This window comes from Natrix helvetica (genome assembly GCF_964273705.1).
Source record: "Natrix helvetica genome assembly, chromosome: Z".
Lineage (NCBI taxonomy): Eukaryota > Metazoa > Chordata > Lepidosauria > Squamata > Natricidae > Natrix > Natrix helvetica.
Window position 1 is genome coordinate 118,198,540 of NC_138554.1, and position 26,800 is coordinate 118,225,339.

At 34.4% G+C, this 26,800-nt stretch overlaps 1 protein-coding gene across 1 annotated transcript in view; it reads left to right on the forward strand.

Annotated features, from left to right (window-relative positions):
- Window positions 1-26,800, forward strand: part of AKAP9 (A-kinase anchoring protein 9) — a 100,589-nt gene that overhangs the window by 66,094 nt on the left and 7,695 nt on the right. Inside the window, exons 23-40 of the mRNA XM_081971472.1 lie at window positions 3,485-3,697; window positions 5,389-5,427; window positions 6,768-7,000; window positions 8,646-8,765; window positions 10,848-11,024; window positions 11,152-11,256; window positions 13,029-13,181; window positions 13,402-13,581; window positions 14,144-15,226; window positions 17,197-17,658; window positions 17,932-17,989; window positions 18,122-18,231; window positions 18,485-18,676; window positions 20,046-20,234; window positions 22,028-22,160; window positions 22,720-22,915; window positions 23,306-23,456; window positions 24,470-25,138. Coding sequence (XP_081827598.1) covers window positions 3,485-3,697; window positions 5,389-5,427; window positions 6,768-7,000; window positions 8,646-8,765; window positions 10,848-11,024; window positions 11,152-11,256; window positions 13,029-13,181; window positions 13,402-13,581; window positions 14,144-15,226; window positions 17,197-17,658; window positions 17,932-17,989; window positions 18,122-18,231; window positions 18,485-18,676; window positions 20,046-20,234; window positions 22,028-22,160; window positions 22,720-22,915; window positions 23,306-23,456; window positions 24,470-25,138 — 4,463 coding nt within the window. The remainder of the gene's footprint in view (window positions 1-3,484; window positions 3,698-5,388; window positions 5,428-6,767; window positions 7,001-8,645; window positions 8,766-10,847; window positions 11,025-11,151; window positions 11,257-13,028; window positions 13,182-13,401; window positions 13,582-14,143; window positions 15,227-17,196; window positions 17,659-17,931; window positions 17,990-18,121; window positions 18,232-18,484; window positions 18,677-20,045; window positions 20,235-22,027; window positions 22,161-22,719; window positions 22,916-23,305; window positions 23,457-24,469; window positions 25,139-26,800) is intronic.

The following is a 26,800-nucleotide window of genomic DNA, read 5'->3' on the forward strand; positions in this document are numbered from 1 at the left end:
CGTATGCTTTCGAATACAACTTCATTTCTTAGCTAGCTCCTCTCCAAAATGTCCATGATCCCAGATTTTTGAATCCATTAATATTTTTAACAATTTGAATGACAAATGATCAGTGCCTTGAATGGGGATATAGTAATTTGTAAGGATGATCTTCATAGATTCATCTCTTAAAACAACATGTATTATTATTCACTAGTTCAGATTAATATATTACATTGTTAATTTATAATATAAAATGCAATATACAATATTTTCATAGATGAATTTATATACTTTATTCATTATCATCTTGATCAACTACATGGTAAAATACATCTCTTCTGATAAATATTCTTACTGCAAAGTGCCCCCTGAAAACTTTTCCCTTCTGTGTATGAATATCTATATATGTGTGTTATTCATTATAATGACTAGCTTTCTAAGATATATGTGTGTGTGTGTGTGTGTGTGTGTGTGTGTATTTGTGTTACAACCCCTGGTATGCCCAAATGTGGGAGGGAGCTCACTACTCCCCCTTTCTGTCCTTCGGCTCATTACAGAAAACTTATTTATCAGCACAAATACAACACACACACACACACACACACACACATTACTACATAATACATTGGGGAATTTTACCATATTAATTGTGGGGCATTTGGTGCAAATCCTCATAAACACACATACACATTCTGTAATTTAGTTCTTGGAAGATCTTGGTGAAAAACCAAATCTACTTGATGCTAACAAAACCTCCTAAGAAAGAGTTTAACACTGAAGTGTTATTCAACTGCGAAGTAATAAATTTAACATGTGAAGACTTGTTGAAGTACTGCCTGATATTATAGCATATACGTAATCTGGGAATTTATAATCGATGCCATGCTGGGAGCATTAAGTAGTGGATATTTTGACATAATTCAACACTGATAATATTGACGTGTGCAAGGGAACATATAATTGTTTAATCATTCATCCACAACTTAATAGATTTAGTATAAACATACTAATATTTATTATTGCTTTGTGAAATATTACCTAGCTGGTAATCAAATTATATTTGCAATAAATAATAGTTTGAAATTCAGTCATTTTACTACAAATGTGCATGTGTCATTATTGACTTTTTAAGATTTTGAACTATTAAAAAATGAAACTGAACAATAAACCCCTACTTAAATTTTATTAAAGAGTACAGATCATTATTTCCAAGACATTTTTTCAGAAATGAACAATTCATATGCTAAAATCACTTATACTAGCATAAAGAAAAAGTTCTGAACTGAATGGTTAGGCTTGTTTAATTATATATCTATGAATGTTCTTAGTTACCAGGATATATCAGTTTATGAGTTACATGTTTATTGTAAGAAGTGAAATATGGGGATACAAAGTTCATACTGTAACTTCATAATTGTAACCATTTTTCAGCTATGAAAAAACATATGTTGACTACACAAATGTAATCATGTCTTTTATATCAGTTCATCTTTCCAATTAAATATTTGCTATCATAATCATTTAACACTATAATCTTGTACAATTTGCAATCATCTGAAAATTCTAAATGCATAGATATCACCATATTGTATCATAGAATACATGTATTGAAGGAACAGCTTATTCATAAATAAGGAAACATACATATTAAACTGTACATAAAATGAAAAATAATGGTAACCATGCTTATCTGGAATTCTATCAACTTTAGGCTATTGTCTTAGTAAAGTTCCATTATAATAGTGTTTTAACAATGGAGACTAAATGCAGAATACGCAGTAGAATACAGAACAGAGAATAACATAATTGGAAGGGACATTGGAGGTCTTCTAATCCAGTCCCCTGGTCAGGCAGGAAACCTATACCATTTCAGACAAATGATTGGCCAATCTTTTCTTTAAAACTTCCAATGTTGGAGTATTCACAACTTCTGGAGGCAAGCTGTTCCATTGATTGATTATTCTGTCAGGAAATTTCTCCACAGTTCTAGGTTGTTTCTCTACTTGATTAATTTCCACCCATTGCTGCTTCTCCTGCCCTCAGGTCCTTTGGAGAATAGCTGGCTGACCAACCGCACTCAACGTGTAGTTCTCAATGGAACTGCATCTACATGGAGGGAAGTATGCAGTGGAGTACCCCAAGGCTCTGTTTTAGGCCCAGTACTCTTCAACATCTTCATCAATGATTTGGATGAGGGAATAAATGGGGAACTCATCAAATTTGCAGATGATACCAAGCTGGCAGGAATAGCCAACACTCCAGAAGATAGGCTTAAGATACAGAAGGATCTTGACAAACTTGAACATTGGGCACTATCTAATAAAATGAAATTCAATGGTGAAAAGAGTAAGGTTCTACATTTAGGCAACAAAAACGGAATGCACAGGTACAGTATAGGTGATACCATACTCAGTAGTAGTAACTGTGAAAGGGATCTTGGAGTCCTAGTGGACAACCATTTAAATATGAGCCAGCAGTGTGCAGCAGCTGCCAAAAAAGCCAACACAGTTCTAGGCTGCATCAACAGAGGGATAGAATCAAGATCACGTGAAGTGTTAATACCACTTTATAATGCCTTGGTAAGGCCACACTTGGAATACTGCATTCAGTTCTGGTCGCCACGATGTAAAAAAGATGTGGAGACTCTAGAAAGAGTGCAGAGAAGAGCAACAAAGATGATTAGGGGACTGGAGACTAAAACATACGAAGAACGGTTGCAGGAACTGGGTATGTTTAGCTTAAGAGAAAGAAGGACTAGGGGAGACATGATAGCATTATTCCAATATCTCAGAGGTTGCCACAAAGAAGAGGGAGTCAAACTATTCTCCAAAGCACCTGAGGGTAGAACAAGAAGCAATGGGTGGAAACTAATCAAGGAGAGAAGCAATTTAGAACTGAGGAGGAATTTCCTGACAGTGAGAACAATTAATCAGTGGAACAGCTTGCCTCCAGAAGTTGTGAATGCCCCAACACTGGAAGTCTTTAAGAAGATGTTGGATAGCTATTTGTCTGAAACGGTATAGGGTTTCCTGCCTAGGCAGGGGGTTGGACTAGAAGACCTCCAAGGTCCCTTCCAACTCTACTATTGTATTGTATTGTATTGTATTGTATTGTATTGTATTATAGATTGGCTCATTCTTCTTTGTGGCAGCCCCTTAAATATTGGAAGGCTGCTATCATGTCACTGCTAGCCCTTTTTTTCATTAAACTAGACATACGCAATTCCAGCAATCATTTTTGATATGTTTTAGTGTTTTATCACATTCATATACTGACACTCATCTCCATAAAAATTCTACTTTAAAAAAAAAAAATTTCCATTTTGAATATAGCATTAATATTGCCGAATAATATTTTAATTTTTATTTCTTGGGAAGAATAAAGTATTTTGGTATAAAATAAAAGGGCTATGACTATGCTATTCATATTTTTTTCAGAAGGTTTTGGAATATTTTAATCAAAAATTACAGTGCTTGATTTGGGCATCTCTCTTTTTCCATAGCTCTTATTGATTGTTATACAGATGAAAGATCTTTTCTAGAAAAGCAAATCCAGGAAAAGACAGAGGTAATAGAGCATCTTGAACAAGAGCTACATCGTACAGGTAACAAATTACAGGAACTAGAGGCTGAGAGACAGCATCTTCAAGAAGAGAAAGAATTGCTCTTCAGACAAAAGGATGCTATGAAAGCTGATGCAGGACCCATAGAACAACGTATGTATTTTTAAAGAATCTTATAAATATGTATATTATTATTTAATATCTAATAGACTTTATAGATCTGTAATGGATGGTCCTAAGCATTTTGATTTAGCATTTCAAAAGATTTCCAGGATATAAAGTCAATGAGATGCAAGGGGTAAGATGGGGAGAATTTCCCCAGATCCAGGCATTTTTAGGCAGCATTTATTGGGAATAAAGAGTCATTCGCTCAATTTTGCATCTGTTTTTGTATAATTTGTAGGTTGCTTTGATAGATGGAAGGGCATTTAATAACATACTCATTTTATATTTAGCAAGATTTAGTGCAGTTCTTTAATGTAATTGCTTTTATCAGCAGAACTGAAAAAGGAACTATTCTTCTCCTTTTGAAATTGAACTGGAGCATCAAGCACATTTAGAAATAACACACATTTGTCCATAATGTTAACAGGGTTTCATCCAATTTAATGGCACCTAACTAATTAAATAGATCCATGACTAGAACTGATTTTTAAAAATGTATATTCTGTTGAAAGATCAGTCAAAATGGATTATTGATATGCAAAGCATTATTTTCATGAAAAATTCTCTGCATGGATTAGGCACTATTGGGTAATCTATGCCTGAAGTGCAGCACACATACTGTATTTTTCAGAGTATAAGACGCACCTTTTTCCCTCAAAAAAAAAAAGGCTGAAAATCTGGATGCGTCTTATACAATGAATACAGCCTTTTTGGCCTCCTGAAACCTCGCCTCCTTCACCAAAATGGCTATGCATAGCCTTTAGGAGACTTCCGGAGTGCTCCTGGGGGCTGCAGAGGGCAGAAATAAGCGAAAGGCTGATTTTACACCCCACCCCACCCCCCAGCCACCAGGAGCACTCTATAAGCCTCCTAAAGGCTATGCATTCCCTTTTTTGACAAAAAACAGGCCCATTTTTATCAAAAAAAATGTTTTTTGCTCATTTTTGGCCCCTCAGGAGCATTCTACAAGCCTCCTAAAGGATATACATGCCCTTTTTTGACAAAAAGTGGGCCAGTTTTTGTGAAAAACAGGCTGTTTTTGGGAGGTCTGCAGAGTGCAAAACTTTTTTTTTAATTTGCCTCTTCAAAATCTTGATATGTCTTATACTCCAGTGTGTCTTATACTCCGAAAAATACGGTACTTTGTTAGGAGCACACATGTTGTGGAAAAACATTTGAGGGGAGAGGTGTTAAGCACCAGGAAGAAGAAATACTGGCATAGGACATGGTTTCAGAGACATATGATGGGGGTCATGTTGTGCAAAATGGCAAAAGATAAAATGACTATGTTAAGTATGTAAAGATTGGCAATGATGGGAATGGAAGGCATAAAGGACTGAAGAGCTGTAGATACATAGGATAGATATAGAACAACAGAGAAGATAATAAAAATGGCAGGAAGGTATGCCACATTTTTATTCAACAATATAATAAAATAATAATGTATAATAAAAGTATTATGTTGTTTGTAATATTTGAGAGAAAAATAAGTGGAAACATGGGAAAATAACTAACAGTTATGTTTAATAAATCAATGACACTTTTTAAAAATTCAGCAGACATTTTACTTAACTCTATTTTCTGTCTTCAGCTTCATTTTTCTCATATAATATTTCAGCTTGAGAAAATTATAGATGGCATGTGAATTACTTTGCTTCTTGTTTTTTCTGTTCTCCTAGGCCTAGTAGATGCTGCAGTCGATGCAGCTTCCCCAGAAGGTGTGTTTGTATATTGCATGGCAAATCTTTCATTGGGTGGAAGATTTAACAGCTACTGACACTTATTAATCATGGTCTCTTTTTGGGCTTTCAGATTACTGACATTAACTTTACTAGCCTGCTGCTTTGATACTGTGTTTAATGTTCACACCTTTATTTTGAATAACAACTGCTCATAATTATATAGTATGCTACATTAATATTTTAAAAATGCAGATTACTTCAATAACAATCATCTTAATCAGTTAATAATTTCTTTATTCGTATAATAAACTGAAAATAGAGATCTTTATCAAATAAAACTCTGCCTTTCTGTGTGATATTTGAGGAAGCAAGTATGATGTAAGATGATGGGTACAAAAATCTATACAGTAAGATTCAAACAAACCCTGCCAAAAGACTATTATCTGGTGATGTTTTTTAATTTATTTGGCAAAGACTTAAATCCAAAAATCTATTATTTTTAATATTTCTCAATTAAGAAATGATTTTGTGATTACAGCATGTATACCAATTAAATGACTGAAACATAACATAAATAATGTTTGCATTATTTCTGATTTTATATATAATATTAAGCTATGTATGCATTATGGTGCATTAAGCAATGTATGCATTATGGTGTTACCTCAGTAAATTGGGATTTGTCTTGGCATGTGAAGTTTCATATGCTGCTTAGTAGCATCTGAAGCTTCATGTCATGTATTTTTTTTAAAAAAATCACAGGATGCTTCTTGTCACTATTACCTATATTTTGGATTAAAGTAATATAACATCCAAAATCATGTTAAAATTCCAGTGTTACTGGAGCAGTATGGAATGTATATCTGCAGTCATAGCTCCTTTGCCAAATATCCCTAAGTTCTTCAGTTCTTTCCATTTGTCTTTCAAAAGATTATTTAAAAAATTGGTGGGAGGAAGTAAACTGATCTAAAATTCCAGGTGAAGGTAAGAAATATCTGAGATATTTTTTCTTCCTATAGCTCACCAGGTGAAGGTCTAAATTATTTTACACCAAAATGTTGTAAGTGTCATTTGTGGGAATATTTATGTTTCAATTGGAACAACCCTACAGGATGAGAAGACAGTTGGGTTTTAATGCCATTATAAATTTTCTGCAGTATTAATGAAAATAAATATATAACCATAGAATAATTCTATCAAAAAAGTTAAACTATGCAGGCATTATTATTCTGTGTATTGAGAATATCACATAATTTTGGTGAAACCCAAAGTTATTTTCATCCTTTATTATGCTGTAGCATAATCCTGGGAGTGAGTTTATTTTAATAGAACAATATTAACTATCCATACATAACAAGTTATGCTTTCTTAAACAGAACTCTTGAAAGAGACAGAAAAGTTAATGAAAGAAAAAATAGAAGTGCAGCGGCAGGCTGAAAAAGAATACAATTTCCTTCAAAAACATGTGAAAATATTGGAAAGCGATTTAGAGGAGCAGATCAACCAGTTTTTGGAGTTAGACCAAGAAAAAAATTCAGAGCTAATGGATCTAAGGCAGAAAAACCAAGCCCTAGAGAAACAGCTTGAGAAAACAAAAAAATTTCTAGATGTAAGTAAAACGATGAACTCAATCCACGCATCATTTACAACACAATAAAAACAGAATTCAACAAAAAACCAATTAGCACAATGCATTAAGATGCTTGTCATACATAGTTTATACTTAAAAAAATAGCACAGTAAACATGTTTTTTGTTAAAAAAAATAAGATAGCTATGTTTTCCTATTTAAAATATGATAAATTTAACATATACATGGTTATCATTGTAAACCTTGTTCCTGTGAACGATGTTTTTTAGTTTGAACCAATTTCGGCATGACCCCTTTAAAAAGCCTTGATTCAGGAGTAAAGCGTTTCTGATAATTTGAAACAATGTTAAAGCGTTTCCAGTAGAATTGGACTTCTCTAGCTTTTCAAGCATAAAATGATTTCTATGTAAAAAGTTTGTAAAATAAATAAACAATATTTCTGACATAACAAATAATATAATTTTATGCTAAAATTGCCATTGATTTTATATATTTGCTGAGAATCTACTTGGATTTTATTTCTAATGAATAACATAAACAAACTGATTACCATCAAATATCACATTTAGCACTATAATAACCTTTACATTGTAAAGGATCTGAAAAATTGGATGTTGTTACTTTGTGTATTTCTTGTCTATGTTGTGCAGTGTTGTATGTAAATGTACAGAAAGGGGTTCATGTTCCATAAGAATAGTTTTACACACACACACACTCAATTCTTATCAAACTCTAAATTATCACAATTACTAAGGTTTTATGGAGTTAGCTTAATATTGTTTTAAGACATAACAGTGTTTCCTATTATATTTTGTAATAAATTGAAAACAAAATAAAAGTAATCCTTGACTTACAACAGCAATTGGGATCGGAATTTCTACCACTAAGCTTAGCAACAGCAGTCCTTGCAGTCCCAGTTGCTCTTGCTAAGTGAATCCCACAGTCATTATCTGAGCAACTTCTTGCCAATTTCTAACAACCAAAGTCATATGAGAAGCTATAGTAAGTTGTAAGTCCCAAACTGGCTGGCAGTTAAGTGAATGTTGCCAGGTGGGGAGGGATTAAGTCTTGTGCAAGCAAAGTGAGAAGTGTTATGTCAGGGAATGTGTGAGGAAACACAAGAACTGCCATGCAGTCATGGCTGCACAAGAGATGGGAGTATGTGAAGGTACCCGAAAGTGACTGCAGGTCAAGGGGTTTGTGGGTGGTTGCAGCATGGGTCAGGGAGATTGCACTGGGGTGCAAGAAAGGATCAGGGAGGCTGTGTGGGGTCCATGAATGGCTGGTGCAGCATGACAGCAGAGGAGCTGAAATAGGATGCATGAGCCAAGGAGACTTATCCTAGTGAGTTGTCACTTATCCTGCCAGTTTCACCATTGACCTGCTGCAGTAGCCAGAGGGAGCAGGCAATCATGTTATCTTCATGATCATATGGAAACAGGTAGTAAGTGAAGCTGGTTGTCAAGTACCCAGATTATGATCACATGTCCATGGAGATACTGGGACAGCCAGTCATAACCTCGACTCATTCAATATCATTGTAACTTTGAATAGTCACTGTACAAATGGTCACACGGTCGAGCACTAACTGTATTGTGCATTACGTTTTGATATTTCCCATTAATATATATATATACATATATATGTAATGGCTTACATTTCAGGAACAGGCAATTGATAGGGAGCACGAGAGAGATGTTTTCCAGCAAGAAATACAAAAGCTTGAGCAACAGCTTAAAATTCCTCAAAGATTTCAACCAGTCAGTGAACATCAAAATAGAGAGGTAAGATAAAGGGGATAAAAGCTAATATGGCTTTTTGAGAACTAATGGTGAGATTCTACAGAATCTTATGGGTATATGCATACGTTTGAATTTAATGACAAGTGCTATTCTGTGTTTAAGCCACTTTTTACAATAATTTTTATGGTAATTAAAATAAGATTTACAAAGTATGGTAAAACACAAGTATTGCAAAGAATGTATAAACTATGGCTGTGTGGTATTGTAGGAGGTTTTTTTTTTTTTTTTTAGAAAAAGCTTCCTGGGGAAACACACAGGAAAGGTGGGGGGAGTAGTCTGTTCGTTGCTGGTCTGTCCCTTTTCTCAAAAGAACCCCCTCATATCTTTAGAACCCTTACAAACAGGTAGTTCTTATAACCACATCGACATGAGAATTTTCAACACTAAGCAGCACAGTTGTAATTGCAGTTGTTAGATATCACATGACAACAACAATTTAGCATGGCAATCCCAGCAATCCCCATTACAATAGTTAACCAAGAATTGTGGGCCATTAATCAAGTTTCCATCCCAAGGCAAGCCATTGCAGCTTTGTTCCTTCCCTGCCCTGAGCTTCAGTAAGGTAAGGGACTGCCTCCAACTTCTCCCATCTTCCAAAAGCAGCACAGCTTTCCAAAGGCTTAGGGAGCCACATGTGGGAAACATTCACCAGAGAGACTGGGTTCAAAAAGGAGAAGAAGGAAGTGCATCTGTTCTGGCTGCAACAGCTGGGTGTGCGAAGGTTGGTGTAGGCAACTGGGAGAGAAGGTAGCTAGGTGAATTAAAGCTTGCTGGTTCTTACTGGGGTTCATGGGTGCTGCAGTTTGGTGCCACACTGGTCAGGTGGGCTGGAGAGCCACATTAGTGCTCACTGGAGAAACTGGCGTGCCTGAGATAGCATGGTAGCTACAGGTCCAAAGACAAGGCATTGAGGCGTTTTCAGCAGGGGTGGCTGGGTGCAAAAATTGGGTGAGAAACTATTGCAAGGAACTGGGAGAGAAAACAACAAGGCTTGCTGAGTTGTGTAGTGGTAGCTGAAGCTTCCTGGGGTGTGGAAATGGGCCCCAGAGCCACTTGATTTGGGACTGTTTGCCATGCTTCTAATCATGTTGCAGGATGACCAAAAGGGCAGAGATCGGGGGAGATAGGCAGGTAATAGGGAGTTGAAATGCCCCTGCATATGTTACTACAGTCAGGCTACCAAGCACTTGAATTTTGATCATTTTGCCATAACTTCAGGCATGGGTTGTCTGTCTATTTTTTGAGCTCTGTTGTAACTTTGCAGAAATGCTGAATAAATTATCATAAGTTGAGAATGTGCACACACACACACATACATTATACACAAACACATTAAATAGCCCAAAGGCAATAAATTCCAATAGGTATAGTATAGAATAGTTATATTATAATGAGCTAAGAAGGACTTATAACATCAAAAATTATAACTTGAACATAGAAGGACTTATATCATCAAATATTCACAATTAGCAGACCTCTATGTTTTCATGTTTGTGTATGCCTGTCGATATGTTTGTAATCTCAGTATAATATTTCCTGAAATAATATCTACAAACCTATGCCACAATATTAATAATTCCAGAAATTACTTTTAGATGGGTATTGGTCATCTACTCTTAGGTTATGTATTGGTCATTACTCCTAAAGCCCTTTATGGCACTAATCCAGAATCTCTGAGGAACCATCTTTCTCCAGTAGGATCAGCCTGTCTCACTCACACTAGCAGGAAGAGCTTACTATGGATCCCATCAGCCAAGGAATTTTGGCTAGGTGTGGTCCAGGAAAAGAGACTTTTCTGCAGTGGTCCCCACTCTTCGGAATAAGTTGCTGCCAGTGGTGAGATCTGCCCCTCTTCTAGCCTTCAGGAACAGCTTTATTTTTCTGATTTCCCTTTATTTATTTGATTTTGGTTGCTTGTGATTTTCTCCAGACAAAAAGTTTTTTTTAATTCATGTACATCCTTCTTTTTTCCTATTTCACACAATTTTAACTTACCATAATTTTTAGCTAATTTATGTTTGAATTATAGCCTATATTATAATGCATTTCCTCCTCTGCCACCAGGTTGAAGAGTTAACAAATAATCTTCAAGAGAAAACAAATAAATGCAGTGAGCTTTTGCTCTCTAAGGAGCAACTTCAGAGAGATGTGCAAGAACGGAACGAAGAAATTGAGAAATTAGAATGTAGAATCCAAGAACTGGAACAAGCTTTAATAATCAGTGCAGACAATATAAAAAAGGTATTTTTCAGTAGCCTGTTTCATTTATAATTATGTATGCAGTGTTATTATCAATGTAACTTGCTTTACTTAATAATGAAAGAAATGTGACTTAAAGAAGTGATAGTTAAATATACTTACTTTAAAGGTGGAAGGAAGAAAGAAACTTGGGTCTGCAACTAAAAGGGAGGACTTGCCTCTAGAAGCACAGCTACAGGCTGAGCAAGAAGCTGTAGACAGGAAGGAAAAAGAGGTAGAGTATTTTTTTAATTATTCAGAACTTCCACTACTTTGAATTGAATTCCACATATGAGGTAAAGAAATTCATATCTATGCAGATTCTCAATTATCCAAGTAATGGTTGTCCCAAAAGTGCTTTTCTAAAAGGCAATTGGACTTCCTTGGGTTTTTTCCTTGAAAACTGTGGTGGCACGGTGGTTGGAGTGCAATACTGCAGGCTACTTCTGCTGACTGCTAACTGACTGCAATTTGATAGTTCAAATCCCACTAGGCTCAAGGTTTACTTGTCCTTCCATCCTTCTGAGGTGGGTAAAATGAAGACCCAGGTTGTTGGGAGCAAGATGCTGACTCTATAAAATGCTTAGAGGGGACTGTAAAGTACTATAAAGCAGTATATAAATCTAAGTGCTATTGCTATTGTTATAAAACGTGTCGCTTCTACTCCAAGAAGCTTTTTCAGTTCTGACTGAATTGAAGATGCTTCTTTGATGATAAGCAAAATATATTCAAGGAAAAAAAATAAAGAAGGTCCAGTTGCCTTCTGTAAAAGGACCTTTGGAGCAAAGGAATTCATGGTTCTTGGTTTTGTGTTGATCGGTTGTAGTGCTCAAAAATGTTTGTTAACCTGTTTGTTAAACCTATAGAAAATTATTGAGAGGGAGTAAAAACAAATATATAAGTAAAAAAAAACATGTTGCATTTATTTTACTACTAGATAACCCATGATTCATTCATTCATTGTTTCAAAAATATTTCCTTACCTAAATAGATAAATAAAATTACCATGGATAGACATAAAAGCAGTGCCTTTATGTGGGAGAGGAATAGCTTCCAGCTTGCTGGCAGCTTTGCCATTGGCTTTGTTCATGCAAAGCTGGCAGGCGGCATCAGAAACCAAACCTGATTGCAGCAGTATTGCAGGGTGTTGAGAAAGTGCTGCAGGGCACTACTTTGTCATTGCAATTGGCCTTAGGATCCTTGAAATTTCAATCCCACAGTAGAAGTGGACCCCAGATTTTGGACACATTCTTTTAACTTAGCCCATTTGAGATACTTTGATTCAAAAAATGTTAGCCTGTGAGACAGATACCCAATTGAAGGTTACAAACAGACAGGAGAGTTTGAATAGTAAAAGGTTCATATATTTTATTTTAAACATTTAGTCATCTGAAACAACCCTAAAATAAATGTAGCTCTAATCCCCACCATAAATATCAGGATATACCCAACACACATTATAAGATATTTTTAATTATTCTGAAGATCATACTGACCTTAAACAAATATTTGAAATTTCTCTATGTTAATAAGATAACATAAACTGTATTGGAAGTTGTTTGCCAAGAATCCACACAGAAGATAAATCAACATGATTTTGCTACTTCATTTTCTTGGATAAGAGAAATGGCAATGATTTAGATCTTCATTGATGGATGGATGCATTAAATCATGTATAACCCAAAAATATTAGCATGAAATACTAAGCAGGTAATTCACTGAGATACATTTAAAATATACTCAAATTATATTTAAAATTCTTGTATAATTCAATCCTAGGATCATCTGCCTATTTTTAAATTATCAAATGCGCCCTCTCATCTTTGTAATCCTGAGGATATATGAATAAATGATACATTATGCTTGAAGGTTTGAGAATGTCTTTTTAAATATTTACAAGCAAATGTTTAGTATAGTAGCTTGTTTCTTAAAACAAGTGCTGCTTAAAAAAATGCTCTTGTTTACATAAAATAAATTATTCCTTTGCCACTTATTTTGGATATACAGATCATAAATCTTGAAGAACAGTTAGAACAGTTCCGTGAAGAACTAGAAAACAAAAACGAAGAAGTGCAGCAGTTACAGATGCAGCTACAAATTCAGCTAAAAGAGTCTACAACTCGACAACAAGAACTTGAACAAGAAAATAAATTATTTAAGGTATTACCTGAGAACAAATCATGCTTTTCTTTCCTGTTTTAAACATAACCTGAGTTTAGGAAATCTGAAAATTATCAAAAGTATAAAATCTTGAATAAAATTTATAAATATAACTATTTATAAAATATTTTCTTGTTTCAGTTTATTCCTCTGATAAAATGAAAATAATTAGTGAAGGGAATATGCAAGTTATTTCCATGCCACTGTTTTTTGTCTGTAGGAGGACATGAAACAATTGGGTCAAGCTATCCAGAATCCTGAAGATACTTCTATAAAGGGTCATCATCAAGTTCCTGGAAAATATATACAGATTATACAGGAAAAGGAACAGAAAATCCATGAACTTCATGAACGAATTTCAATATTGCAACAGCAGATGGAAATTGCAACAGATAATAAAGTAATAATTTATGGAATCCTTAGTGACACCATCCCTTTAAGCGAGTAACAAACATGTTAGAACAGAAATACATATAATTCTACTTCAAAATAGAATTTGCATGAATGTTTATTAAAGATACTCTGTAACACATATTTAATATTTCATATCATCCCTCTCTTTATTTACAGTTTGTGACATAGTAGAACTTTTACAACTGGTACAGTTTCTGGTAGTTGTAATTATTAGTAGTTAGTTTGTGTTATTTTTCCTGCCAATTATTTTCTCAAGGTGCAGAGCTTTAATTTGGTCACAACTAAACAGGTTTTTTTTAAATGCATATAGTGATCAGTATCCCCATAACACATTTAAAGGCTATATCTGAATGAAATCTTTATCTTATTTTATTTAAATAAAATAGGAACTACTCTCATTTAGTTTTTAGAAATTTCATATAAAAAGCATTGGTATACAGAATGTTTAAAATATATATTTAATACAAAGAAATATAATTAATGACATAAAAATGAGAATTCTTGCCTTTCATAATATTTTTCTTTATTTTTATCTCAATCCTGCTTAGTTGGTTGAGCAGAAAAATGAGCACATAAAAGAACTGGAAGCCCAAATAGAAATTTTAAAGAGTGATCAAGAACGTGTCAAGCAGAACAGTGAACAAGAAATAGAACAGCTAAATGAAGTCATTGAAAAACTCCAGCATGAAATGGGGAAAATTGAACGCAGGATGTCTTTGGACAGTTCACTGACCACTGAAATAGAACAGCTAAATGAAGTCATTGAAAAACTCCAGCATGAAATGGGGAAAATTGAACGCAGGATGCCTTTGGATAGTTCACTGACCCAAGAAGATGTTGATAATTTAAGACACCAGTTTGATGTTGTATTGGCAGAAAAGGAAGATTTAGTGATGCAACTGGAAAATAATGTTAAGCTGTTACGCATGGCAAAGAATGAACTTGAACTTGAACAAATTAAAATGGGAAAATTAAAGAAGAGAATAAATATACTGAAAGAAGAACTTGAAAAAGTTAAAGAAAAAATTGAACTAAATATAAACATATGCCAACCACAAGATGCACAAATAAATACAAAGATAGAAGAAGATGCTTCTAGAACAAGTATAAATTTACAGATAGTTGAGAAAGCTCTAGAGGAGAAGGATTTAGAGCTAATCCAAAGCAACAAGAATTTCAAGGATTTCAAAGACCAAGCCCATATGGCATCAAACAAGTTCAAACAAAGAATAATGGAGCTAGAAGAAGGCACTGAACAAAAGGAACAAAAGATTCCTGCAACCCCTCAGTGTCAAGCTGAATTAAATGTGGTTCTGGAACAAAGTCAGTTTCCCCCCCTGGTAGCTGTAGTTTCAGAAGATAACAAAGAAGAAACTCTATGTATTTCATTAGAAAATGCAAAATATATAGGTAGGGAAGATGCGACAACTAGGTTATTAGAGCTATCAGAGAAACTTTCAGAGATGCAGAGGCAACTGGATAACCTTCAACTAGAAAGAACAAAAGTGGAAATTATATCAAAAGAGGCAAAAGAAAAGGAAGAGAGTGTTGTTGAACAATTTCTAAAAGAAATAGAACAAATACAGAAAAAGGAGAAATTGTCAAGTTCCGAGGAAAATACGCAAACTCAGGTATGAATGACTTGAAATTGTTTTCTTCAAGTATGAGTCAGTTATTCTTCAAATATTATTTTGGAGAAAGGGGGGCTGTAATTGTTGAAAATGCAGAAACTGAAACTGAATGGAATAAAGTATTTCTATATTATCTTTATGAGGAATAACAGATCCATGTACAAGTTCAAGCAATTAAAGAACCATAATGTAAAATACCAATAAAATGTATAAAACAGTATTAAACTGTTTAATTGGTCCATCACCAGACATTTAACAAAAGTGATACATGGGTAATAAAGCCATTATTTTTGGTTACTTTTTATTGCAAAAACTGGTGATACTTTACCAACATATGTGTTTCTAACATCTTAACTGCATAGGAATAGCCACTTTCATTGGACAGTTAACTGGGGAAATGCTTAAATTTTTATTCCAAAGATTAATTTAAGTCAGGATTCATCCTCGATTATACTTTTAAACTCCTCCCAATATGAGATACTACCTTAGCATAGTAACTAAGAAATACATGTGTGTACGTTGGTTTATACTCACATGAATTACTATTTTGGTACTAATAATTTATGTGGTTGCAAAACTGGGTGAAAACACGCAAGGAAATTATTTTGATTAGAAAAAATCATTCATGTGTGTACATTGGTTTATACTCACATGAATTACTATTTTGGTACTAATATTTAGGTGGTTGCAGAACTGGGTGAAAACACGCAAGGAAATTATTTTGAATTAGAAAAAATCAGAGCGGAGTCAGCTACAGCCAAGGAAAAGCTTAATAACTATAAAGAAAAAGCAGACAAAAAGAAAGAACAATTACTGGGAAGAATAAAATAAACATCTGTTGAACTTTGCACTAAAAGTTGCTGGGAGCAATGTATTTGAAGGGTGCAAAATAAAAGTATTAAGTAACTAAAAGCATATTGGGTGGACTTTGTAGAGAATTTCAATTATTTGATTATTACATACCTGTTTTTTATACTATCATGATATCTTCATGTAATCAATCTAGAACTAAACTTTCAAATATTCAGAAGATTTGCTGTGAGGGTTGGTTGTTGTTGTTTTTTGGCATGATTTGTCAGTAATTCAGTAAGCAATTAAGAGCTCTATTACTGAAGCTTTTATGTAAAAGTAAACATTGAGAATGATTTATGTCTACGCTTTAAGTAAGGCTATCAATGATTTAAAATATGATCTATAGATGGAAAAATATGAGAAGAAATTAATATAATTCCGATCAAATTTTTATTACAGGACAATAGTCCAGACTAAATAAAATTTACTAAATAAAATCTACAGGGCAGGTGGCAAGCTTTATTTGCCAAAGCTAGTCTTATTTTTTATTTCTTTGATTTTTATTTTGTTTTCTATTCACAAGCCCAAGGTGTATAGTGGTCCCTCCTTCCATTTTCCCCGAGGTAGGCTAGGTTGGGAGAGGGGAGTTTGCTGGAAGTTGCAAAATGAGATTCTGTCACTAAAAGTATATTTGAACCTTTACCAATCCAACATCTTAATTACCACACTGAAAATTTGCTCGCTGTGTGCATTGACTGCTTGTTGTTCATATACTGTTTCCATGTTTATCCTGTTTCCATGTTTTCCAACTTGTGAGTCTCAATGTGTTCCTGAATAGTATCACACAGTTAATTTTATATGCTGTGCCGTGCTCCCCACTGCTCAGTACATCATTCTTAAATTTGTACAGTACATCACCTGTGTTTTAATAATGAAAAACAAAATTTAAATTTGCTGCCTATTAATAATTAGTGAAGTAATGATATTCATTGATTTTTCTGTAGTGGAAGGAGAACATAGAGTAGCAAAATTACAAGCACGTCAAAAATGTATACTTATGAGTAGCTGTCACTTCAAAATATTTGCAAAGAACTGTGTGGTTTAAAAAGATCCTACTAGTTATGTCTTCTTTCTGTAAGAGTGAGTTTGGAAGCATCTGAACTTTTGTTTGTTTACAGGTAAAAGAAACAAACCTGATTTGTCTTAAAGGTGAATTAGAGCAAATCAGGGATAAATTAACCCAGGCAGAAGAAAAAATTGCTGGATATATAGAGAAGGAAAAGAATATTATCAAACCAGAGCAAATAGATGTGAAATGGATAAATGCACCAAGTCAGACAGAAAAAGCACAGCAGATCAGTAGCTGCAACCATACCTCACAACTCCTTGAGAAAAGTGAAGGAATTCAGATTGATTTAGAAAATGAATGTTCTTCAACAGAAGCTAGAGAACTCATAAAAGAATATAAAGAAAAAATGAAACAGATGCAGAAATTACATGCTGCTGAAATAATGGACATGGAAATGAGACATATCTCAGAATCAGAAATGTTGAAAAGAGAACGGTTTATTGTAGTACAGGAGTTAACAGAAGAATATAATGCTTTCAAAAATGTCATAGAGGTTCTAAGAAACAAAGAGGTGTGTGCTATGTAAAATAATAACAATAATTGGTTTTTCATAGATAGAATTTTCATTAAGGCATCCCACCAATGAAAAACTTTGATCTTGCATTGTCCAGCAGTAATTAATTAGTTAAATATCCAAATCTGTTTCTGAATATTTTTATATTGTTGATTAAAATAAAAATTGTATTATGCTGATGAGTTTGCTGTACTTTTAAGTTGAGCTATTGAAACAGAAATTCTTATTTATAGAATCATATTGTCAACTGTAATTTATGTTCTATTTTAGGCAATCCCAGGTATAGCACAGTCCGTAATTTCTGTTGCCAGTGGTGGATCATACAGTGGTAAGAAAATATTAATTTTCTGGAAAAGCATATTGGTTAACTTCATTTTCAGAGTGATCATTAAAACCTGGAAAAAACTATGCATTTATGATTTGACAGCTGAGTTTTACTTATTATTTATTATTGCTTCAGATTGCAACCAAAGAGCATACCTGACTCCAAGCCGTGGGTCAGGAACCAAATCAGAATCCATACAGGAAAAAGTGAAAGCAACAAAGATTTTTTTTCCAAAGGAAGTCAAGGTGAATAAGACCTATTATGATTATTTAAGTAAAAAACCAACTGCGGTAAAAAAAAATCCTTGCAGTTTCATGATACCATCCTGATGCCTACCATGATTTAAATTATTTATCAATTCTAATTAAAACTTTTTTCTTTTTCTTTCTTTCCACTCCCATGTACAGATTCTTAAAAGTAGTTTCTAAACATTGGAAAAGGAATAGTAATGATTCATTCTCCATTCTATCATATTTGATGTTCCCCCCCCCCCCCTAGGCCTTGCTAAGAGCTATTTCTCACGAGGGCGCACAGGTATTTTCTCTCGCAGAATTTCTTCTCAATGAAGGTGAAGTTCTTCCTACTAATCAAGAACTAGTACCTTGGCTAGAAGAACGCAAGGCTTTCTTAAGCTGTATTTTATCTCTGAAGGAGTTAATTACCAAAATGCAGATTCACAGACTAACCAAGGTAATTATGATCACAGAATGGTTACATTTTAGCAATAGCACTTAGACTTATTTACCACTTCACAATGCTTTACAGCCTTCTCTAAGTGGTTTTCCGAGTCAGCATATCGCCCCCAACAATCTGGGTTCTCATTTTACCGACCTAAAGTAAAGGTAAAGGTTCCCCTCGCGCATTTGTGCTAGTCATTACTGACTCTAGGGGTAGTGCTCATTTCCATTTCAAAGCTGAAGAGCCAGCGCTCTCCATGATCATGTGGCCGGCATGACTAAACACCGAAGGTAACACTGTTATCTTCCCACCAAAGGTGGCCCCTATTTTTCTACTTGTATTTTTTAATGTGCTTTCGAACTGGTAGATTGACAGAAGCGGGGACAAATAACTGGAGCTCACTCTGCTACCTGGCGCTAGGGATTTGAATCGCCGAACTGTTGACCTTTCTGATTGACAAGTTCAGCATCTTAGCCACTGAACCACTGTGTCCCTTTTATCAACCTACATATATAAATGATTAAATATTCTATTAATGTTCTTGTGGTGGAATCTCCAGCTAAAGTGGAGAGGGGGTCAAAAGGGATCAGAGTTATAGTCGTTGTAGTGCAATAAGTGGCACAATCCAGACCTTCTCCAGAATCCTTGAATCTTGCCATTCTTAAGGGAATGCAGTCAGTCTGGCAAATAGTCTTGTAACATAAGTGACCAGCAATAAAACTTGTGTTGAAGTTATTGATGAGTGGTTCTGGTTACTTTTGCCTCTAGTTATAGAAATATTTACATTTCTATAAATATATTATAAAATTATTTTTGAATCTCAAGAAAGTGCCTCTTTTATTTAACCAGCTAAGACAAATTCTAGTCTCATTTTTCAAAAAATTATTATCAGTCTAATCTTTCATACAGTATGTCTGGACAAATGTGTACTACAATATAGTTTTAATCATGTAATAGTAAATTTCAGTACAAAGATTCTAGAGAAAAATAAAGCTTGGTTATATTATTTTTGACTTTTATGCTTCTGTTTTAACACTAATCTTCAGATTCACATCTGCAAATGTATTATATCTCTGATTTAGTATTCCAGAAAGGAATACATCTGAAATGGGAAATCTTTCACGATGGGGAAAGCAGTTTTAAAGGGAAAAAGTTCATAAAAAACAAGAATTGCTAAAATTGCTAAATGCATGATAACCTATAGTCATAAATCTGTTCTTAAGACTACTGGAAGTTATTATATTGTTAATTAAATGAAAAAAGCGAGAGAGCTAAGAATTTTCAATAACATAAATATTATATAAAGCATAAACAAAAATAACAATTTGTTCTTTTTAAAGTTTTAATATATTTATACACCATTGCTTTTGTTCTCCCTTAGTTTTATGTAGCATCTGAAGCTTTTGACAATGTCCAAGATTGGAGGGCTGAACTGTTCTATGCTGTTCAACAAATTTTCCATAAAGAAAAGGATATTCTTCTAGCAGCAGTTCGAACTGAATTGGCAGAAGTTGGTGTTCAAGATGCTTTGGGACTAATAGATCAGCTGGAAAGCCGACTTCATGAACAGGTGAATTATACTTGATAAAAGTAATTATTTTCTGTTGGCACAGGACAATTGTACTGATTATAACAGTGTTCATGTGGCTGAGGAATACTGCAAAGGTATATAAGATTTCCAATTGGCCATAAATGTTGTTTTCCCCAGCACCATTGTTACATATTACAGTTGCTGAGCAAGTAATCAGTAAATGACTGTACTCAGACTGTACTATCTGTACTCAGAAAAAATACTGGGTTTGAAGTCTATTCAAATATTCAAGCACTTCACCCAGACTTCTTTTTTCTTTTGAAGTCTTACATATTATTTACCTTTATCATGATAGAATTTATTAGGAACGGAAATGACTGTTTCTTTTTCATTAGAAACAATTCCATTGAAAACCTTTATTTTTGTCTGTATTATTAGGATAAAACTTGAAAAGTAAGTAATGAAACATATAGCATATACAAACATGTGTTTGCATTAACCACCTGTAAAATAAAACAGCCCAAAACCCAATTTTATAAACTTTGAGTCCCTCATGATAAATATTTTTCTTTAATAAAACAATGTACTTACCAGCCATGCAGACTTAAGTCTTCTAACTCCTACTGTTTTCCTTGTAATTCTACACTCCTTTATAACCTACTAAGTCTAAATCAGTAGAAGCAGGTACCTGACTTCTATTGCAGTATACTGGCTCAGCTGAAAAAACATTGAAAATAACACAATCTAGTCATGAGTTACAAACAATGACTCTGTCACAGTGCTCTGAAAGTCAAAACACTCAAAAGGCATTGCTCAAAATGGCCAGATATCACCTCATTCAGTCCACCCAGTAGTAGCAGGAACATAACTAGTCTCCAAAGTGGGGCGTGGGAGGAGTCACATCTGGGTATTGTCACAGCCCTTCTGCCTGGAGACTGAGGTAAATGTTGAGACCACACCTCTACTCCTCCTCTGACTCCCCAGATTACCTCAGTCTTCGGCCCAGAAGGAGCTAATACCTGGCTTTCCTCGCTAAGGACTTTATTTCTACCTATTATTTTTCCTAAACCTTTAAAAAGCTTTACCTCCTCTCAGTGTGCGATTCGGCCTGTGCACAGGAGCGAGCAGCACTCCTGAGAGGCTCCCAATCTGCAGCTGGCAGCGGGGGAGGGAGCCCCAGGCTCCGCATTTATTTCAAACTGAAAAAACCTGTCACAGTATACAAATTTTGTTGCAAGTAGAGAAAACTTGGATAATTTTGCATAGTCTTGCATTTTTATTATGCTAATTATTATTGTATACACTTCAATTTTATTATTTATTTTTCATACCTATATTTATTGGGAATATTTTACATATAAATTTGCAAATAAATGAAACAACTATTCTGGCTGTCTAGAATTTTTTAATAGATGCAAAACTTTCCATCATGTTCAATGGCAATTTATTTTTACCTTTTTACTTTAAAATAGTTATGGCCGTGGGAAATAAGCATTGTAATTGGGGAAACATAAATTAAAATTCTACTACATCCTAAAGATAATGGGGAATTGGAAAATAATTGTAAGAAATACAGTTAAAGGTGTTGCATCCTTTTATTGCAATAGTGTTATAAATATAAGTGGATGTACTGCCACTTAAGAACACACATATAAGACATAAAAAAGATCTCATAAAAAAAATTTTATTCTTCTGTTGATGAATTCCACTACATTCCTATAATTTACCTGAGATGAGGACTAGTTAACTTTTTAAATAGTAAAGGCAAGTTCTACACAATTTATTAATCTGGTATTTCTTTCTGCTTTTTATTTATTTGCTTATGATAAAAGGTGACATATCAGAGGAGTGCTTTGGATTTCATTCAGCATGCAGACAGACAAAGTTTGTTAATGGAAATCAACATTTTGCATGAACAGCTAAACAGGCAAGGTGAAGAAAAAGAAATTCATCTAAAATGCCAAGGTAATGTGTAAAACTGTTTGATCGATGTGGTTATCTTCATTTTTCATCAGACTTCCTTTCTAGGCTTCAGTTTGTAAAAAAAAGGGTGGGGGTTGTGTGTTATTGTTGATATATATGAACTAATAGCATACATATACCAAAACTCAACTTGGACAACATATCATAGGTTCTCACTTAACCAACTTCAGAAAGACAGAAAGTAGCATTAATAATGTCAGTGCTACAAGGTTCAGCTACTTGAGAGATCCCTGACCTCTCAGGTTAAAGACATTTAAGGTAACAGATATTAGCCCAAGTAAAAATAAGTGGCCTAGCTAAACTGAAATTCTTGCAGCGAGTTTAAAATTATTATATGATAATAATTTATTAAATGGAACACTATAATGGAAGTAATCCATGTTTCATCAAAGGATTAAAGATCAAGCACATCTTTAGTATTATTGAAGTTAAATGTTTTCTATAAATAAGAAACTGATTTTCCTCTTTGTTCAGGATTTTGTTTCAATGACAGATTAGCATGTTTACTCTGTTTCTTACTGTGTGACAATGTGCTCCCTAGAACTGTTGGGATACAATACGGAAATGCAAATAGAGCTCAAAAATACTAAGGACAGAATAGCTGAACTTCAAGAGCAGCTTAGCTCTGAAAGGATGGTGGCTGAAGAACTGAAGAATGAACTTGGGCAAACCAAGCTGGAATTGGAAACAACCCTAAAAGCACAACATAAGCACTTGAGAGATCTAGAAGCTATTAGGTATAATTTTCAAAGGTTTTTTTTCTTTAGCTCTATAGAAGATCCTACTTTTCTTTTTTACAATTCTGTTAAAAACCAATTTTAAAGTGAGGCTGTTCAAATCTTACACATTTTAATGCAACATTCACATTGACTTCTTTTACTTTTTATCATTTTAAAATGATTGGAATGAAGAGTCTCTTGCAGAAACATTGTATGGAATTGATTATTCTCCCCAGTTGGTGGAGACAACAGCCAGGATTGGTTGTCTCTGTCCAGTGACCAATAGGACTGAGTCTAGAAATAAAATTTAGGAAAACTTGCAGCTTTGCCTTGAATATGCAGTTTTGTGCTCAGTTATTTTAGTTATTTTTCAAATAACTAAAAATAATTTATCTTGGTTTTTATCAGAAATGAACTTAAAGGAAAGACAACTGAACTTGACATCTTAAAAAACACGATTACAAATGAACAGAAGAAATCAAAGGAGTTTCAATGGGCTCTGGAAAAGGAGAAAGCAAAAGTGGAACACAGTGAAAAAAGAGAAAATCAAGAAATTGAGGTAACCAATCTTGATTATTTAAAATGTGCAGTGGGAGTGATTGCTACACAGATTATGAGGAGAAGGAGGAGTTTTTCATGCTTTAGTATATATTTAATAAGATACCATGCATTGTAAAGATTGATAATTAAGCCAGCAGCTTTAATGATAAGATAAAAACAACAAATTGCAAAAAGCAGAGTTCATTCCAAATACCTCAGTGAACAAAACTTGATACTTGTAATTATTCTTGTCAGCAAATTCCTTGTACCAGATGTAGTCTTTTATACTAAATCATAAACAAAAAGTTTTTTCTATAGGCTTACTGAAACAAATTATGAATATGATGAATAGGTAGGTAGTCCTATGTGTTAGGCCTATTAAAATTGAGACTTTTTTCATTCACTATAAAAGCCTGTTTTCAGATTCTCCAAGATCACTTCAAAGATTGTGTCCACCAGCTTAGGCAGAGAAGAGGCTGAACAGCAACACGGGCAGTACAAACACTTACCACATACACCCAAACATGTTGTGCTAGGAGGTCATGGCAACGTCTTCTTCTCTGTGCAGGTGCTGTTTATTTGTTACTCAACCAGAAGAGTTGCCTTAGATCTCCTTTGTTCCAATATGCCTAACCAGGACTCAGATTAGATCAGCCTTTCATTACTGAACACTATTTGTAGAGTGAATGTCTTATTCCAAGATAGCTTTGCTAACAATAAAATAGTTATGATTTATAGCTTAACTCCTAAAATTGCAAGTTATCTCAATGTAACATGTATCCTTAATATATTATTCCAGAAAATGTAACATGTATCCTTAATATTCTAGTCCAGAAAAAAAATGAACAGACTTCTGAATTAAATTTGAATTAAATTTTGAATTAAAATTCTAGTAAGATAAGCGTGTGACAAGCTTTTAACTGTCAATTTCTAACTTCTTCAAAATTACTGTTTTTATGGTACATTCCAGTGGTCTTTACAAAGCGTTTGATACCCATAGTTTGCTTGTTTTTGTTGTTTTCCTCTTGTAAGGGTTTGAAATTTAGTTTTGAAAATGAAAGACAGAAGAATATAGAACTGAGTAATCTTTTGGAACTTGAGAGAGAACTGTCAAATGATTTGCAAAAGAAGATTGAGTCCCAGGAAGCATTAAATGCAGTACAACTCTCTGAGGAGCACAGCTGTAACTCTGAGCTCCAAGTACTGTTGGAATCTGAGAAGCTCAAAGTTCTTGAGCTATGCAGTCCCCTAGACAGAGAAAAAGATGTGCATGCCCAGCTCCAGATGATTGACCAGACAAAGCAGGATGGAAGTTCTACACATTCAGAAGAATTGTTGAAAGATCTGCAAAAGCAGTTGGATGAAAAGCATGACCGTATAGTTCTAATGGTTAATGAATTGGAAGAGAACAAATTGAAATGTATAAAACTGAAGCAACTGTTGGAAAAAAAGAGGCAGATTCAGAGAAAAACTCTGCAGGAAGAACAAGATGTTGATATCTTGGCACAAAAAACAATACATGAACTGGAGTCCACAGTGGAAGACTTGCAGTGGCAAATTGAAGAAATGAGACAACAAATTCTTAAGTTGCTGGGTAAAGAAAAGAAACAGCTAGAAATGGTTGAAGAGTTACAGCAAAACATGCAGAGAAAAGAGGTAGGGTCGCAGGTGGAAAAAGCAACATGTCAGGCTGTAAATGAGGTACGTGTCCCTCCAGAAACAAATTTATTTTGCCTTTCAGTATTAGAGGTGATTATTAATGAATTTATATTTGTTGTTTGTAAAAGTTGTAAAAGTGAGCTAAACCAGTGGTGAAATTCAAAACTTTTTACTACAGGTTCTGTGGTCATGGCCTGATGGTCGTGGCAGGGGAAGGATACTGCAAACTCCCCATTCCTACTGGGGCCAGCCAGAAGTATTTGTTGGTTCTCTGAACTACTCAAAATTTCCGCTGCCAGTTCTCTAGAACCTGTCAGAATCTACTAAATTTCACCCCTGGGCTAAACTCACTTAACAAATTTCTCACTTAACAACATACATTTTGGGCTCAATTGTGGTTGTACGTTGAGGACTACCTGTATTTCATATAATTTCCAAGAAAACTGCTTGAGCTGTTGTGAGAGAGCAGGTTGCCCAGCATCTGTGCTGTATTGTCCTAGCTCTTTATCCCTCTTCCCAGCGGGCATGAGAATAAAAGCTGTGCTGAGAGACAGCTGGGTGTAATGGATCTGGGACAAAGAAGAAACTATGTCTCCATTTGTGGAGTAAAGCAGTCTGAAGCAGCTAGAAAAAGACAATTGTTCTATAGTAGTATTCACAAGGAGTAGGTGTAGTAGGAGAAGGAGTGATAATTGCAGTAGCAGTAATATTAAACAGTGGGGAAGAATGGTGTAGTGGTGAGCAATGAGTAGTATCTATACATGTTTGTTTAGGTATGTTGTATAGGGCTCTGTGTGGTTGGCTCTTTTGTATTTGAAGCCCATTAAAATGGGTATAGTTAAAAAAATATTCTGTGAAACATGTAAAGATTAATCAAAATTACCTTATGTTAAAATTATTCTTTGTGGTCATAGATTTTCTAGATTTTAGAACTATTTCATACATAAATAACTGCTCTAAAAGCTGGAGAATATGTGACCATGTGGACCAGGGGGTCTCAACCTTCCTAATGCCATGACCCTTTAATACAGTTCCTCATATTGAGGTGACCCCCAACCATAAGATTATTTTATGTTTTCTATATTTTTTCAAAAATATGTGTTTTCCAATGGTCTTAGGCGACCCCCTGTGAAAGGGTCGTTTGACCCCAAAAGGGATCCCGACCCACATGTTGAGAACCACTGATGTAGACTTATATAAAATAAGCTAAACCAGACTATCACATGTTAATCTTTTCTTTAGAATTGTTTATTCTAAAAGTACTTGTCTCTCTCCATCCCCAACACACATACACACAGACTATCTTCTGAACAGTTGTTTATCACAATATATGTTCTTTAATATGGTATTTTGACAATTCAGAATACAAATCCTCCCAAAGCTGCTAACAAGCAATATAAATGATCAGGAATAACAATATTATAATTATCTTATTTTTAATAATGTAAGTAAGTATAGATTTTAAATAAAGCTCTTAGTCAATAGTCCCAAATGTGAACTGAACTTTCTTGGGTTTTTTTTCCTTAAAATCATTAAAACCAAGAAAGTCCAATTGCTTTTGGAAAAGCACCTTTGGGACACTATTACTCGGATGATTGAGAATCTCCATAGATACTCTTACTCCATAAAAGTATTTGTATTAAAAAATACAAATGCCACATACTTAAAAATGTATTTTCTTGACTTTAGAACTTTCATATATTT